General features: G+C 45.6%; 1 protein-coding gene across 2 annotated transcripts in view; it reads right to left on the reverse strand.

Annotated features, from left to right (window-relative positions):
- Positions 1-10,289, reverse strand: part of PDXK (pyridoxal kinase) — an 81,294-nt gene extending 71,005 nt beyond the window's left edge. The window contains exon 1 of one of the 2 annotated variants that reach the window (XM_043538166.1): positions 10,090-10,289. In XM_043538166.1, the coding sequence (XP_043394101.1) occupies positions 10,090-10,239 (150 nt within the window). In that variant the 5' untranslated portion in view covers positions 10,240-10,289. Of the gene's footprint in view, positions 1-2,718; positions 2,999-10,089 lie in introns of those variants that run through there. The other variant, XM_027826823.3, reaches the window with a different exon arrangement.
- Positions 10,290-18,320: the final 8,031 nt, after the last annotated feature.

Genomic DNA, 18,320 nt, shown 5'->3' on the forward strand with positions numbered 1-18,320 from the left:
CAGTGTTTTTTCCCATCTCCTCCTCACCTTGGCTAGGACAAATTTATTTTGCTGAGTGTTAAAGAATTGGGTATATTATAATTATATTAGAATTGGGTATACCCTTATTAGAATTGGGTATATTTCTTTGTGGTGTGATTTTATGTACTGCTCACCAAAAACTATTGTCTGAATCTCGCTGTTTTTCTCTTATGACTGACTGACCAAAACGTAGAGACTGTTTTTGCTATTGTCCTTCATTCAGAAGAGGAAAGAAAAGTAGGGTAGCATTTAATAGAAAAATCTATAGCTAGTTAGAACTTCAAAGTTGTACATCATTATTACAAAATGGTAAATTCCTTTATGGTGGTATCATTAGTAAAGCTAGGCCTAAATGCTGGTAAAATCAACTTTCTGCATTTCTTTTTTCAAAAGTAGGATTATCTTCCCCCAAACTTTTGAAAGTGTGATGACTAATGGTCTTTCAGGAGCTCTCTTTAGTTTCCATGTACCAAACCTCTCAGTTTCTCTCTTTTAGCCAAAAGTTAACAGCTTTGTTATACTAACTTATTACTATTAGCATCCTACAGCACCTAAGCAGAAATAAGATCCATTTCTGACCACAATCTCAAGACTTCTTGACAGCCATCTCCAATTGTAATGATCCTTTTATATGTGAAAGCCTGGAATAGTCTAACAGCAATTGTTTTGTAGTCTTTGTGCATACTTTTCTGAAGCTAGAAGAGTACATAAGCTGAAAACCTCATTACAAGTACCTTATGTAAGAGTCAGTGGAGTAAGAAAACAGTTTAACAAAGGAGATCTGAAAAACAAACTGTGGTGAGAACGGTTATGTGTAGATCCAAGTTGCTATCAGCACTTGGACCAGGTTTTCAGTGGATCCACTGACAAGTTTTCAATAAAAATGTAAAAATATAACTAGATGTAATATTTTCACGGAAGACAAAGAGCTATACACTATATGCCAAAAATGGAGGTAGTCTAAAAATAGCCAAACATGGCCTGCCTAGCAGATTAATAGTATTTCACCCTTCCAATACAAAAATCCATCCAAGTTTGACTTCTGTCACTGGGCTGCCAGTACTTTGTCCTTTACCAAGTTAAAAAAAAAACTTCCTCAATCTGCAGACATCTCATTTAACCACACTCCAGAACTATCAACTCTGCTGTAAGGAGCCACATTTAACCCTCCTTGATTCAGATGATACGAGACAAGAGGGGGAAAAAATTGGGGGGAGGGGGATTTGAAGGGGGCACATTTGAAGGGAGCATAAAGGGTACAGAACAAATCCCCAAGCCTGACACTGTCCCCTTATTAAATAAAGGATTCTTATTATAATTCCATCTCACAGTTCTGATGACTAATAAGATACCCAAATGTCACTAGAGCAATTTGCTCCCTTCCCTTCGTGTTTCATCAGCCCAGGTTTGCACAACCTTCAAATATAATGATAGGCATATTTATTAGCAGTTTGCTATAAACAATTCTTATGGCTCTGGGGGGTAGCCCACAGGTGTAATAATTCCTTCCAGCACTAGCTTTTATCATATGCCATGGCACTGAGGAACTTTAAAAACTTATATTGTATGACTTCTGTAAATAGCATCCATTGCTACTTCAGTAGGTATTTTTAAAATTAAAAATACTTCAGTGCCTTCCATCCAAAAGCACTTTGCAAGCATTAAAGTTTGCCTCAAGCGGGTCATGAGATTATGGGTTCTATTCCCATTTTACTGATGAGAAAACTGGGATACACAGAGGTTAAGTGACTTGTCCAAGACATAAAGGAAGTCTCTGATACAGTGGGGCTAGAACCCAGGTATTCAACTCCCAAGCCTGCACTTAAGCCACAAGGCAAAAGTTATCACCAGACAACCTTAGGCCCACCTCCCCCCATATCTATAATTAAAGAAAGATTATTCCTTATCTTATTCTTGCCAAACTCTGGACTATGTTCATTCTCCTGGTTACAATGTCCTCATGACTTCATTACACTTACATTTGTTTTATTGTGGATCATAGTTACACAAGTACATAGAATTTGCCATTTAGAACATCAGATTATTGGTTAATCAAATCTGGCTTCCTGCCTCCATCAGCGGCCAATACAGGATACTGACCAAGGTGAGAAAACCCACAATGCTTATGACTGTGTAGTGCTCTACATAGGGTGACCATAGCTCCCTGAACCAGCAGTAATGAGATGAGAGCATGAAACATGATATCTGATTAAGTATGCTTTCTAAAATAGGGTAGTCAGTGTTTGTAATAGGCTTTGAGAATATAAAGCACTAGGCATTATCATTTAAAAAACGAAGAGTCACAAGCATTTCCAGTCCCTCTTTAAACCCACCTACCACAGTATTCAACTCCATGCATTTTTTTAAAAGCCAAATCCCATTTACAAGATGAAAAATTGGTATAGCACTCAGTATACTACGGATGATTGTATAGCTATCAAATAAAGAAGCGTCCTGCTTTAAACCCCTTCGCACAAGCGTAAGGAATAGCTGGCTACTGACATGTACCTGTTTTGTGAATCTTAGCCAGTCTGTATTAACCGAGAACAGCGCCGATCAAGGACGTGTCTCTCTCACTCACACACGCACACACACTCCGGAGCCTTCCCTGCCCGGGCACCGGCGCGGCGCCCGCCTGGCAGCGGGAAAGCACCGCGCCCGGGCAGCCTCCTCCCCCAGGCGCCCGGCCCGGCTCACCTGCAGCGGGAAGCTCGCCGCCTTGTTGCCCACGTAGCCGCGCACGACATGGCTCTGGATGGAGAGCACCCGGCACCGCGCCTCCGCCTCCTCCATGCCGCCCGCGCGCCCTGCCCCCGCTGCACGCGGCCGGGGCCGGAGCCTCCCCGGGCAGCGCGGAGCTGCCGAGCCGCCGCCGGGCGCACAGGGGAGAGCGGGGCCGGGCAGCCCAGGCGGCGGAGTCAGGCGATCGGCGCAGACACCTAAGCCCCGGCTTACATCCGCCAGCCCAGCGCCGGAGTGAGCCGGCAGCGCCCGCCAGCGCCATTTAAAGGCGCCGCCGCCACCCCCCCCACCCCCCGCGGCACCCACACCACAGTCCCCCTGCCCCACACCTGGGGCCGCCCCCTGCCCCCACAGTCCCACTGCACATCCAGTGCCGCCCACACCTGGGGCCGCCCCCCTGCCCCACTGCACATCCAGTGCCGCCCACACCCCCACGGCTCCTCACCCCCCCACACACACCTAGTGCCGCCCCCCTGCCCCCACAGTCCCACTGCACATCCAGTGCCGCCCACACCTGGGGCCGCCCCCCTGCCCCACTGCACATCCAGTTTCGCCCACACCCCCACGGCTCCTCACCCCCCCCCCACACACCTAGTGCCGCCCACACTCCCACTGCCCCTCACACAAAGTGCCGCCCCCTGCCCCTCCCCCCCACACCATGTGCCGCCCACACTCCCACTGCCCCTCACCCCCCCACACCAAGTGCCGCCCCCCTGCCCCAACACCTAGTGCCGCCCACACTCCCACTGCCCCCCACACCAAGTGACACCCCCCTGCCCCCACAGTCCCATTACGCATCTAGTACTGCCCACACTCCCACTGCCCCTCACACGAAGTGCTGCTCCCCTGCCCCCACTGCACATCCAGTGCCGCCCACACTCCCACTGCTCCTCACCCCCCACACCAAGTGCCACCTCCCTGCCCCCACACCTAGTGCCGCCCACACTCCCACTGCTCCTCACCCCCCCACACCAAGTGCAACCCCCTTGCGCCCCCATAGTCCCACTGCACATCCAGTGCCACCCACTCCCACTGCCCCGCACCTAGTGCCACCCCCGTCCCCCCAGTCCCATTGCACATCCAGTGCCGCCCATCCTCCCACTGTCCCCACCCCTCCACACCTAGTGCCACCCTCACTCCCCCTGTCCCATACCCCCACACACCTAGTGCCACACCCTGCCCCCAGTCCTATTGCACATCCACCGCCACCCACACTCCCACTGCACAGCCAGTGCCACTCCCGCTGCCCCATACTCCCACACACTTAGTGCCAGCCTGTTACATCCCATCCTGGCCAGAATTAATTTAATACAAGAGACTGTGAAGCTAAGAACAGCCATATTGGGTCAGACCAAAGGTCCATCTAGCCCAGTATCCTGTCTTCCGACAGCAGCCAATGCCAGGTACCCCAGAGGGAATGAACAGAACAGGTAATCAAGTGATCCATCCCCCATCATCCACTCCCAGCTTCTGGCAAATAGAGGCTAGGGACACCATCCCTGCCCATCCTGGCTAATAGCCATTGATGGACCTATCCGCCATGAACTTATCTAGTTTTTTTTTGAACCCTGTTATAGTCTTGGCTTTCACAACATCCTCTGGCAAAGAGTTCCATTGGTTGAATGTGTGTTGTGTGAAAAAGTGCTTCTTTTTGTTTTAAACCTGCTGCCTATTAATTTCATTTGGTGACCCCTAGTTTGTGAGTTATGACAATGAGTAAATAACACTTCCTTATTTACTTTCTCCACACCAGTCATGATTTTATAGACCTCTATCATATCCTTGTTTAGTCATCTCTTTTCAAGCTGAAAAGTCCCAATCGTATTAGTTGCTTCTCATACAGAAGCTGTTCCATACCCCTAATAATTTGTTGCTCTTTTCTGAACCTTTTCAAATTCCAGTATACCTTTTTGGAGATGGGGCAACTACATCTGCATGCAGTATTCAAGATGTGGGTGTACCATAGATTTATAGAGAAGCACTGAGATATCCTCTGTCTTATTCTCAGTCCCTTTCTTAAAGATTCCCAACTTTGTTTGTTTTTTTGACTGCCACTGCACATTGTGGATAGTTTTCTGAAAATATCCAGTCAATGACTCCAAGATCTTTCTTGAGTGGTGGTAACTAATTTAGACCCCATCATTTTATATGTATAGTTGGGATTCTGTTTTCCAACGTGCATTACTTTGCATTTATCAACATTGAATTTAATCTGCCATTTTGTTGCCCAGTCACCCAGTTTTGTGAGATTCTTTTGTAGCTCTTCACAGTCTGCCTGGGACTTCACTATCTTGAGTAGTTTTGTATCATCTGCAAATTTTGCCACCTCACTGTTTACCTCCTTTTCCAGATCATTTATGAATATGTTGAATAGGACTGGTCCCAGTACAGACCCCTGGGGGACACCACTATTTACCTCTCTTCATTCTGAAAATGGACCATTTATTCCTACCCTGTGTTTCCTTCTTTTATCCAGTTACCAATCCATGAGAGGACCTTCCCTCTTATCCCATGATTGCTTACTTTGCTTAAGAGCCTTTCGTGGGGGATCTTGTCAAAGGCTTTCTGAAAATCTAAGCCCACTATATCCACTGGATCCCCCTTGTCCACGTGCTTGTTGACCCCCTCAAAGAATTCTTAATTAAATAAAGTCTCCCACTCATAAGGCAATTGTTGTATCTGTCTCACACACTCCTCCCCCTCCCCACATTACCACCTCCACACACACACCCTTATACATCAGTGTACCCATTGCTCGTCCCTGTACACATCACCTCCTACCATACCCCACACACTCAAATGTTACCACCTTCCCATCCCCTCATCACATAATGCAAACAATGCCACCCCCCACATTCATGAAACTCCCCAGCACCCAGTGCACTCACATCCAAATACTAGACTGTACACCTACCATTAGGTCTTGCAATACCCACCCACTGCAGCCACCCTAAACACTCTCCCACACACAGTGCATCTGACAGCCCCCAACCACCATCTACCCCATGCCCACTCCCTACTGCCACCTCTGTTACCCACTCACCATGGCAGCTACTCAAACATACATACCACACAGTCCATTATTGACTGCCTAGACATGGCAACTTTGAGAGCTAGGCACTGAGCTACACAGTGCCATTCAATGCACCCGCTGACACTTCTGATGGACACCAATGCAGAGCTACCCACTGAAAACCATCATATATGCACAGTCCCAGAGAGAGAGAACACACCAGAATTACATCATACAGCCATCACACTCCTACACACATACTTAGCCACCTCTCCCCATACATATGGAACATGCAGTGAACCCACACGCTATGGGCAATTCAACCACTGATATCATACATAGGCAAAGAATGTACAATACACCCTCTGGTACCACAAGAGCACACACTGACACTGACCATACATGGCATACACAAAGCAATTTTTAATTGAGTTCAATGGTATTTTGGCATAACCAGCTACAAGAGTAGAGATACAATACATTAAGCTGCAGCCCAGGATAGGACTTCACAGCATGTTTGTGGATTTAATCCTCCTGTCCATTTGTCACTATTGACCATTCCTGATTCAGTCAAAGATTGACTCATAGCATGAAATCCTCTCAGCGGTCTCCTCTTTCTCCTACTAACGTGCAGGTTTTAGTCAACATTTTAAATAGTGGTCTTATTTCTGGTAATTTGAGGCACTATGTTCCTTATACTACTTTATACTTTGAACAATCGGGTAGAAAATGCCTCTCGTTCAGTCCCTTTCCTGCCACATCAGTTGCAGAGTTGTTTCTCTGCATTTGCACTTCACTTTATGGCCTTCATTTTCTACCTGTAGTTTATGGTCTCATATTCTGTGTTTGGTGAGAGCCTACCATAGAGTTTTTCACCTTTTGCTATGGTGATTTGTGTAGGGAGCTGTATCAGTTTAGCATATTCTGACTTTTTCTGCCCAACGCACCATACTTTGACGTTTTAGCTTTTGGTTCAGTGTCTTGGATACGTTCAGTTTTGGAGAGATTTGCTCCTCAGATCAGGAGGTTAATGGTGCTGAGGCCTTGGATAACATCATATAGGAGTGGATTATGTTCTTGTTTGGATTTGTCATTTGATTCTCTAGTGCTTTGTGATAGAGGGAGTGACTGCTGCTTTGCTTGAGATTGTTAAACTGCCGGTACTTACAGAAAAAGAATACTAATTAGGAAGAGAATTGTTCCAGATCTGCTCTGCAGCCATTAGTTATGGAGTTTCTCAATACCCAAATTTATTTGCATAGCTGTAGGTACAGGGTTTTAATGAAATTTTGTCTCAGATGGCTATTTAAGCAGGCTTTAGGCTTGAGACTTCACTCCTATCTAGTAGATGGAATTGAGTTGTATTTTCATAGAGTTTTAGTCAGAAGGTTGTATTTATGCACACAATGAAATTACACACACTCACAGCATGTAAAAAGTGCACCTATTGACACTACACACAAACTCCATACACTACTCACAAGTGATACCCAATTACATACCCTGCACAACATATAGTTACATATTACACACAAAAAACCACATTAAAACTTTAAAGTTGCAAAATCAAGCACTCAAAAGTTAGGAAATAGAATTAAGATTGCCCATGCGCCCTTAATTCAGCCCTTTATGTGTATTCATTATACTACAGTCTAATTATATGATCATGCGGTTTTTCCCCCATGGGACCGGGACATATCAGGGTACAATCCAAACTAATGAGTAGCTGTTTCATCCCTACCCTCTAACGTACAATCCTTTGCTGATATAGTCTCCAGCCTGGACTGCTCACAAAGCCTCCAGCATATAAATCACCAGCCTTAGTTATATTGCATCGTGACTCTAACACACCTCCAGTCTTAGATTTCCCCCCACAGATGCACGTCCTGTACAGTCTAACCATCTCCTGGACAATACAAGTCCATTCATAGAATCATAGAATATCAGGGTTGGAAGGGACCCCAGAAGGTCATCTAGTCCAACCCCCTGCTCGAAGCAGGACCAAGTCCCAGTTAAATCATCCCAGCCAGGGCTTTGTCAAGCCTGACCTTAAAAACCTCTAAGGAAGGAGATTCTACCACCTCCCTAGGTAACGCATTCCAGTGTTTCACCACCCTCTTAGTGAAAAAGTTTTTCCTAATATCCAATCTAAACCTCCCCCATTGCAACTTGAGACCATTACTCCTCGTTCTGTCATCTGCTACCATTGAGAACAGTCTAGAGCCATCCTCTTTGGAACCCCCTTTCAGGTAGTTGAAAGCAGCTATCAAATCCCCCCTCATTCTTCTCTTCTGCAGACTAAACAATCCCAGCTCCCTCAGCCTCTCCTCATAAGTCATGTGCTCTAGACCCCTAATCATTTTTGTTGCCCTTCGCTGGACTCTCTCCAATTTATCCACATCCTTCTTGTAGTGTGGGGCCCAAAACTGGACACAGTACTCCAGATGAGGCCTCACCAGTGTCGAATAGAGGGGAACGATCACGTCCCTCGATCTGCTGGCAATGCCCCTACTTATACATCCCAAAATGCCATTGGCCTTCTTGGCAACAAGGGCACACTGCTGACTCATATCCAGCTTGTCGTCCACTGTCACCCCTAGGTCCTTTTCCGCAGAACTGCTGCCTAGCCATTCGGTCCCTAGTCTGTAGCGGTGCATTGGATTCTTCCGTCCTAAGTGCAGGACCCTGCACTTATCCTTATTGAACCTCATCAGATTTCTTTTGGCCCAATCCTCCAATTTGTCTAGGTCCTTCTGTATCCTATCCCTGCCCTCCAGCGTATCTACCACTCCTCCCAGTTTAGTATCATCTGCAAATTTGCTGAGAGTGCAATCCACACCATCCTCCAGATCGTTTATGAAGATATTGAACAAAACCGGCCCCAGGACCGACCCCTGGGGCACTCCACTTGACACCGGCTGCCAACTAGACATGGAGCCATTGATCACTACCCGTTGAGCCCGACAATCTTTTTTCTGTTATATAAATAATATACACACAGCTTGCCACCTCAAATGGAGTTTCTCAGACACTTCAATTCATGCACACTGGATTAGATAAAACAAAACAAGTATATTCGCTACAAAGATAGATTTTAAGCAAGTTCAAGTAATGAAGCATGAGCATCAGAAATAATTACAAGAAAAAGATAAAATGCTACTGGTGCCTACTTAAACAATGTTCAATTCAAGGCACAGTTCTCTCACCACATGCTTTCAGCAGTCTTAGTGACCAAACTTTTTAGGTCAGGACCCCTCCCCTCATCCATCAGCTGCTTACTTTGGCCCTTCAAGTGCAGTAAATCAATGGGGAGGGGAGTACCTTAGGGTGTTTGTCCGCCTCTTGAAAAACATTTCCAGCTGGGTATCAGGAAACAAAGTCTATGGGGAAGGATGTTCTCTGCTGCATTCTCTCTCACCTGTTTGAGTTTCCTTGTTTCCCATGCTGCTTGAGGACTCTATTTACTGCCTAAATGCAATTTAAGCAGAGCACACATTCTTTTGTTTGAGACAGACCTGTTTGTCAACCTCAGTTTGGAACATGTTAATACCACCATACAATGGAATCTTATAGCTTCACATAGTGTTGCCACACATTTTATCAGGATAATAGTCATCAGCACGTTTGAGTTTTCAAATAATACCTCACAAGGCATATTTTGTACAAAAATTTCTACAGTAGTGTGTACAGTGTGAATACAGGGATACATTCTGTCAGAGGGACCCTTACCTCATTTAGTGCACAAAGCTACTATTTTGTTTTATCCTCATTGAGCAGAGTGCAGTAAATAAGGCCTGAACAAACACTGCTATGGAAACAGAATTATTGATTTCCTCTAGGGCTTCTTGTGGTGTTTCTCATAATAGTATCTAAGTGCTTCAAACAGTTTATTTTCACAACTCTCCTGTGCCGTGAACTAGCATTATAGTCCCCATTTTACAGACAGGAAACAGAGAGGAAGGTCAAAAATATCCACTAATTTTGGGTGCCCCATTTGAGATATCTACAACCTGATATTTCTGATTACTTAGCATTATATTGTATTTTGTGTGTTCAAAGCACAGCTTCCATGGAGTTCATTCCCATCCGTGAGTGCTCAGCTTTTATGCAAATCAGACCACATGCTCTCAAGTCAGGCACCCAAAACATGAGGAACACAATTAGCAACCACCTATGACAAGTTTGATTTAAATGTCTCGACCAGCATCACATCGGAACTTGATAGGACAGGAAGAGGATAGAACCGAGTTCTCCAGGACCATGTTCCACTGCCTTACCCATGAGACCTTCCTTTCCCTCCTTGCTTCACTTACCACAGCCCTTCCGCATTCTGAAACAAATGAAACAGGGATCTTATAGACAACATTCCCCTTCATTACACAACCCTGATTCATCTCCAGAGCAGGTCTATCCTGTGCAGCAAATGAGGCAGAGGGCCTTTGAAAAAAAAAAAAAAATACCATAGCTAAAGCATCCAGGGAAAAATAATTAGAGGGTGCTTAGCCCCACACCAGCAGCCAAGCTCCTCCCACCCCCTTTCCCCTCCAATCAACTCCTTCTCCTCCCTGCAGTGCCTCCAACCCACTGGCCAGCCTGCTGATCAACTCCTCCTCCTCATGCACACCACAGAACAGCTGTTCAACAGCATGCAGGAGGCACTGGGAGGGAAGGGGATGGGGCACAGGCAGGGAGGGGGCAGGGGTGGGGCTTTGAGGGAAGAGGTGGAATGGCGGGCAGGGTCTTGGGCAGAGCAGGGACAGGAAGAGGTGGGGACTTGGAGGAAGGGAAGTTGAGTACTCCCCAGCTAGAATGGAAGTTAGCAGCTCTGTGCACAAGTAACCTTCATTTTAGCATTTCCTAACTTGAGTGCTTGGCTTTGCAATCTTAATGTACTTTTAACATGTGCACGTCAGAGGGTGTGCTGCCTCAGTTTCTTCTCACCAGCTTCCCAGAAATAAGCCACAAAGGCTTTCTGTTCAATAGCTCCCTTTCTTGGGGGTGGGGGGGGGAAGGGGGTAGAAGGAGGGGTGTCTGCATTTATTAACAAAAACAATCAAAGTATAAATCTCAAAATAAGCCACTCCCAGTCCTTTCTAGATTGCCACAGGACTCTGCATTCCTTATCCAACTCTCTGGCTCCAAGAAGTCAGCAGGCAAACTGTACTTTTGGCCTTACCCTGATTTCTCAGAGGGCTTCCCTGGAATCCTTCATCACCTCAGCCCTCTCCAGGCTTAGCTATATTTCAATCTTCCAGGCTCAGGACTAGAGCACTGACTCCCAAGCTATTTTACCTGTTTCTTCCAACCCCGCTTTCATAACCTGCCACAGAAACCCACCTTGTCCCCTGTGGTTCCTCCTCCAAACTGCCTTTTCTGCCCTTTTATAAAGCCCAGCTGTCTCAGGCAATCACCTGATCTTAATCCTTGCCCTTTTGGCTAAAATGCAGTTAATTAGCAGCACACCTGGGACTGATGGAACAGCGTTGGCTAGTTCTAGGTCTCCTATTTATGTGAATGTGTGTGTAATTTCACAGGTTTTTTTAAGAAAGCAAACTGAAAAAAACAGAAATTCCATCATGAAGCATCATATTGACACCCTTAGAACCTTCTGATCCACCACACAGACCTCTGTCACTTGCGCTAACAGAGTAACTGAAAGCAGTAGGATGTTGCTATTCTCTATGTGGGCCAGCACTAGAGGGCAATGGGACACTTTGCCAGTGAGTTTCACAGCTAATTACTGATAGCAGAGGAAAGGTGAGACTCAGGAATCCTAAGTTTCCTTCCAGGCTTTAGAGGGGAGTGTGCTCTAATGGGCATGGATCCTTCTGCACATCCCCCCAAAATATGATCCCTTCTGTCCCCTCTCCCCACAGCCCTGTCTCTTCTCCACCTCTGGCTCCTCACCCTAGTTACATTCTCATCTAGTCAGTTCCAGTCTCTCCTCCTCAGGCTTCCCATTCAAATCACAGTCTCCTTACCCAGCCATTCTATTTCCCACCCTCCCAGCTCCTTGTCCCCAGTCTCCTTGCCCAGGCAGTTCAATCACTCCTTGCTCCTTGTCTGATCTGTGTGTTTCCCACTGTGGCCTCCAGTCACCTCCTCTCTGTCCATGTTCTCCAACTCTACTGGCTTCCAGTTCCAATCTTCCTCCCCAGGCTCCAATCTCAGTCTCCCTCTCACTGCTCCCTGGCTCCTTATCCCCATCTATTTGCCCAACTAGACTCAGTTCTTTCCCTCATATTCTGGCTTCTCATTAGCTCTGTCTTCCCTTCCCCTCGACTTCTTCCCCACCTCACTGATTTTCAGTCCCATCTCCCCCGCAGCTTCTCATCTGATTTCACTTTCTCCGCACAACCACTGTCTCCCATTCTCCTAGCTGAGCCTGTCATATTGTCCCCGCAAGCTAACTTTCAGTTCCAACTTCTGTCTCCTACTTTTTGCTAGTGTCTAGTTCCCACACACACCCTCCACTCCCCAGGTTTGTTTTAATCTACCTTCCTCCCTCCCCACAGTTCTGGCTCTTGTCCCCTCTGCGTTTGAATCAGGCAGCTTGGTCCTCCACACTGCTTGGGCACAGCAGGGAGTCATTTTTAGCACAGAACAGACAGGCAGGCTCCCTCCTGTCTATTCAGGTAGCTGGACCTGGTCCCACAGCAGCCGAGAGATGCAATTACAGGGCTGGGCTGTAGCATCCCTGATATGGATGGGATCTTCAGGGAATTTAGTTGCATACATCTGGTAAGTCTCCATTGAACATGTGCAAACTGCAATTTTTCACAGGCTTATAACTGAAAATTTGGGCAGATTTTCACAGGGATGGCAAAAGTTACATCCCTGACACAAAGAGTACCCCCTGGCCAAATTTTAAATTCCTGCTCCACAGCATGGGGGTGTTAGAGCTTTTCAAATAAAAAGGTCACCAGAATTTTTTTACATGGGCAAAATAACATATTTTCCCCTAGTCTCATTCTTGGAATCACCTTAAACATTTTTGCTGAAATTTTCCACAAAGCATTCAGTTTGAGGCCAACAACTAGCATGGAAAATTTCAGCCTAAACTGTTAAAGTTTGGGAAAGTTATAAGTTACTGAAAACAGGGTTCTATAATGGGAGGTGTCGGGGAACTATAATAAGAGACAACATTACCAGCCCCACCTAAATGTATCCACAGAAAGTAATAGTTTCATTAGAACATGCACATCTACACAAAACATACACTCACCCTAGATATATATACAAACACAAACACAATATGCTACATGCTTGTGCACACACGGTAACCCTGAATAGAAACATGCAATTGTGTAATGCCACATTGCACGATATGCACCCCATGTGTTATATGCCCACCCAAACAACATATAGTGCACTCTGTAAACATGCATATGTGTATAAAAACAACAGCATGAAACCCACACACAATTTGCACACCAAACACACAGCATGAAGGAAGTTTGACTGTTGCTTTTGATTTCACATTTAACAATCAGAGGTCTCCAGTTGTACATGTGTTTCCTGAACTTCAGCAGGCAGTGGCTGAGGTTTTGGGTTTACAGTGATGTTCTTTAGAACAGAAGGGAACAGCGCAGAGCAGCTTTGTAGTCTTTGCTATTCTGAAGTCTGCTTCAAACTTCTCTCAGACAGCTTTATAGCCAAACCCCAACCAACCTTAAACGTGTATGGCAAAATACGGAGGAGAAGGAAGAGCTAGAAAATGCTAGCATTAGGGTTTCAGGTAACTGCAACATAATGTGGAATATTTCTGCGAGTCCAAAGCTCTGCCATAAAGGGCATATTCTCCTCTACATGCACATGCAAAACTCCATAAACTGAAATGAAAATGACTTGCACTCAGGGAGAGAATATGCACATAAATCACTGCTGGAATATATCTCATTGAGATAGTACATTTTGATATGGGATCAAACAAATCACAACTAAAGAGTTTACCGCCAGCATATGACTGCTCTGAAATACTGGGTTAATTAAATATCACTTCATGTCATCTGATTCTATGTTGCTTTTCTCTGGCTCCTGTCAATTTAGAAGCAAGTCTCATGGATAATTATTTAAAGACATACTGATAGTTTCTTTTGAGTTTGTTTAACGTTAAGATTTGATTACTGGCCATTGTTTTCAAAGCCCCTTAGATTCTGGAAAATAACATTTCTTCTGCCATCCTACTGCCTGGATTGTGATAGGATTCTGTTGCACTTCTTCACTCCCAGAACGTGAGGGGGCTGCGTGCATTGTTCTAGCCACATAGGTGTGGGGAGGTGTGTAGGCACACACCCCTTTTTTGAAGGAACTCAAGAAAATACTTCCTGTAGGGAAGCAATATGTGTAGGAGACCCTGAGTGTCTATTAACATAGTTGTGCATTGACATTAACATTTTCTCTCTACGTGCCTCAAGCGCCTGCTGCATGATTCCTCTCCTCTCTTCCAGTAATTATTTCCTCTTCATGGGCAATCCAAAGGAGCAGTCAGTAAGTGGTTCTGGCATTTCTGATTGCCCTTTCAACAACTGCCAATGTGAGTCTTGTGTTCTCGTAGACCCAGTTCCTCTCCCCAGAAGAGCAAAGCACCTATCACACGTGTAACGTCTGTCCTTCAGGTTTTGTGCCCAGTTCTGGCGACCTCTAGCACAGGTGCGCCAGACAGAGATCAGGCTCAGAGAGCCCTCACACACCTGTTCAGGTGCAACTAACAAAGCACTGCTTGCATTCCTGGTGAGCGAGGGGAGTTACAGCATCATTAGATGTGCCCAAGCCCCTGCTAAGGGAGCGAGCACGTGTATGCAGGGCTCTGCCCATCTCTGTGCACTAGCTAGCAGGCTAAGGTTATTTGTTGGAGGGAACACATGCTGCATCTCCAAAAAGGACATGTAGAAAGCAGTCCTAAGCACCCTCGCCTCACTTCTCCATGCATCTAGAGGTCCAAAGGCAAAATACCTCTGGTAACTGCTACCCAAGCTCTGCACCTCTACACCCAGCCTGTGAGTTTGTGTGTGTGTTGGGGGGGGGGGGTGAGAAAACCTGGATTTGTGCTGGAAATGGCCCACCTTGATTATCATGCACATTATAGGGAGAGTGGTCACTTTGGATGAGCTATTATCAGCAGGAGAGTGAGTTTGTGTGTGTGTGTTTTTTTGGGAAAAAGGCGGGGGGAGTGAGAAAACCTGTATTTGTGCTGGAAATGGCCCACCTTGATTATCATGCACATTGTAGGGAGAGTGGTCACTTTGGATAAGCTATTACCAGCAGGAGAGTGAGTTTGTGTGTGTGTGTTTTTTTGGGAAAAAGGGGGGCGGGGGAGTGAGAAAACCTGTATTTGTGCTGGAAATGGCCCACCTTGATTTTCATGCACGTTGTAAGGAGAGTGGTCACTTTGGATAGGCTATTACCAGCAGGAGAGTGAGTTTGTGTGTGTGGTTTTTGGAGGGGAGTGAGGGGGTGAGAGAACCTGGATTTGTGCAGGAAATGGCCCACCTTGATTATCATACACATTGTGAAGAGAGTGGTCACTTTGGATGGGCTATTACCAGCAGGAGAGTGAGTTTGTGGGGGCGGAGGGTGAGAAAACTTGGATTTGTGCTGGAAATGGCCCAACTTGATGATCACTTTAGATAAGCTATTACCAGCAGGAGAGTGGGGTGGGAGGAGGTATTGTTTCATGGTCTCTGTGTATATAATGTCTTCTGCAGTTTCCACAGTATGCATCCGATGAAGTGAGCTGTAGCTCACAAAAGCTCATGCTCAAATAAATTGGTTAGTCTCTAAGGTGCCACAAGTACTCCTTTTCTTTTTGCGAATACAGATTAACACGGCTGTTACTCTGTAACCTGTTAAAATGCATTAGTTAACCCTAATCCAGGGGTGGCCAACCTGTGGCTCCGGAGCCACATGCGGCTCTTCAGAAGTTAATATGCGGCTCCTGCTTTAGGCACCGACTCCGGGGCTGGAGTTACAGGCACCAATCTTCCAGTGTGCTGGGGGTGGGGGGTGCTCACTGCTCAACCCCTGGCTCTGCCACATGCCCTGCCTCCACTTCACCCCTTCCCCCAAAGCCCTGTCCCTTCCTGCCCCAACCCCCTCCCCCTCCCTTGAGCCTGCCATGCCCTTTCTCCTCCCACTCCCCCTCAGAGCCTCCTGCACACTGTGGGAGGCACAGGGAGCGAGGGAGGCCCAGGGAGGGCTGATCAGTGGGGCTGCTGGCAGGTGCAAGGGGGTGCTGATGGGGGCTGCTGACATATTACTGTGTCTCTTTAGCGATGTACATTGGTAAATTCTGGCTCCTTCTCAGGTGCAAGTTGGCCACCCCTGCCCTAATCACTCTTTCCAGTCTAGACAACCCCTTAAGGTGGCAGAATTGGGACCTAAGTCAGCACAGTTCTGCACCCCCTTAATCAGAAGTCAATCTCTGCTAAGACATTAATTTTGTTGGTCATTTGAGTGGTTGCTTAAGATTGATTGTACAAAATGAAGATTTACTATGTAAGAGTCCTAGCACTGTTTTATTTATTAGTCCTTATGTCTTCTGTTCAAATAGAAGTTCCATAGGACCAGTATTAAAAGAAATAATGTTGTCAGGAACTGTCAATGAAGAGGGGGAAAATGCTCTTCTCCTGCTAACAGGAAGTAGATTATTGAAAATGGATATTGTCACAGAGCTCACTCTGTGCTGGAGAGTTATTATGGACATTCTAAATGATTTGACAAAGAGGCTTGGGCTGATGGCTTTTGTGCAGAAGAGGCAGCAATCAATTCTATTTCTCAGAAAGTTTTAAATAAAACAGAACGGCAAACTAGCAGGACTGGCACGTTTTCTGCATCGATGGAACAGAACTGGTCTGAAGAATGACTGCCGGACTTAAATCCATATTGACTACAATAGTGATTATAGTGCACTGAATAGCATTTATAGGTGTCTTAACTTTCTTTAGATCAGAGAACAGGTCCCTGGAACAGATGGGTGAATGATGGAAAAATAAAAAGCCTATCGTTACTACCCCCAGAGCCTGATCCTGCAAAGTGCTGAATGCCCCCGCCTCCTATTGACTTCAGTACTCTGCAATGTCAGCTCCTCAGGATGTATTTTTAAACACTAGCCTCAGTTTTGAAGTCCACTTTAAAAGAACACTGATAAGTTATTTTTTATATTTTTAAGAGCGCGTATGGCTCAGGGGGTTAGTAATGGGCTACAGAACTTCTCAGTGCTTTTATGCCTCCAGTTCAAAATGAACCTAAGTTCATTCGTGATCAAAAGTTACCGTTTGATGTTCCTCTGGATGACCCAGCCCCGAATGGTACCAACTAGTTTTCTAGTTGGAATTCTCAAGAGACAGGCCAAGGACTGAATGGTTTGGAATCTAAATTCCCCTTTTACCCAGGTCCGAGTTGGGGCACACGCGGGAGGCAATGGGAAGAACCCTGCCACACATTGCCACTGTCCCGGGTGTGTGATGTCACTAACCCGCTACAGATCTGTACAACTAGTCAAACAGGACTGGTGTACATAGTACAGCTCAGGGAGATCATTAAAACACATTTGCATTACAAATGTGAACAGGGTTTTAGTTGTCATCAGGGAATTGTAACCAGTTCCACCAATCTGACTGTTTTTAGTGTGGGTGTGGATGGGTCTCAAGAGTGTACAAGAGTGTTGATGTTTTAGGGAGGCAATTTTAGGTGGCATAGGTTTTGTACACATAAAAATTAAGTTTTGTAAGTGAAAATCAGCCCGTTTGTGCCACATTAATCTATTTACTGGTAGAAGTAGCAGTCTATCCAGCTGGAAAAATATGCTGATCACAAGATCATTGGTCATGTGTGTTCAGCATTCAATTAAAATCAAAGGCTAATATTTTATGTTCAGCTGCATGCTACTTTAGAAGATTAGCCACAATGCAGGATTTCTACTCATTAGTTATATAGTTAATTTTATCCCTCTTTGGCAGCCCACCTTATCATTTTGCAGAGCAGACTTTACAATGGCCCGAGAGACAAGATCATGCAATGTATCGTAATCTTCAAATGTAGGACCTGATCTTGCAACCTTTATATGAGTCATCCACTAGAAGTAAATGGGATGACTCCCATGAGTAATATATTCAAGAACTTTGGGCCCAGAAGGCTGAATGCCACGAAGAGAGCCAGGGCAATGATGGTATTAGGTTAAAATACTTGAAATGCAGACTGAAGACAGTCCAGAGTTTTGGTGTTCTACAGATCCTGGACCCTTAGCCTGACACTGACCTCCTCCAGAAATGAGGCTAGAAATATCCTTCCATCCAAAGAAAACCCCAGAATGTTTCACTCTGTGTATTCTAAGATGTACATTCCTTATTCATGTAATATCACTTTCCCTGTTCCAATAAGCCATAGTATTCCAATTGCTCCTGCCTTCTACATGTTTTTGTCCCCAGCCGATATTGAACTAAAAAGTTAAAGTGAACAGAAAGCAGAAATCTAGACCCAGATATTCTATTAGGGTAAATCTGCATGACTACATGGAAACCAACAGACCTACACTCTTTTACAT

Source organism: Chelonia mydas, chromosome 1 (assembly GCF_015237465.2).
Source record: "Chelonia mydas isolate rCheMyd1 chromosome 1, rCheMyd1.pri.v2, whole genome shotgun sequence".
Lineage (NCBI taxonomy): Eukaryota > Metazoa > Chordata > Testudines > Cheloniidae > Chelonia > Chelonia mydas.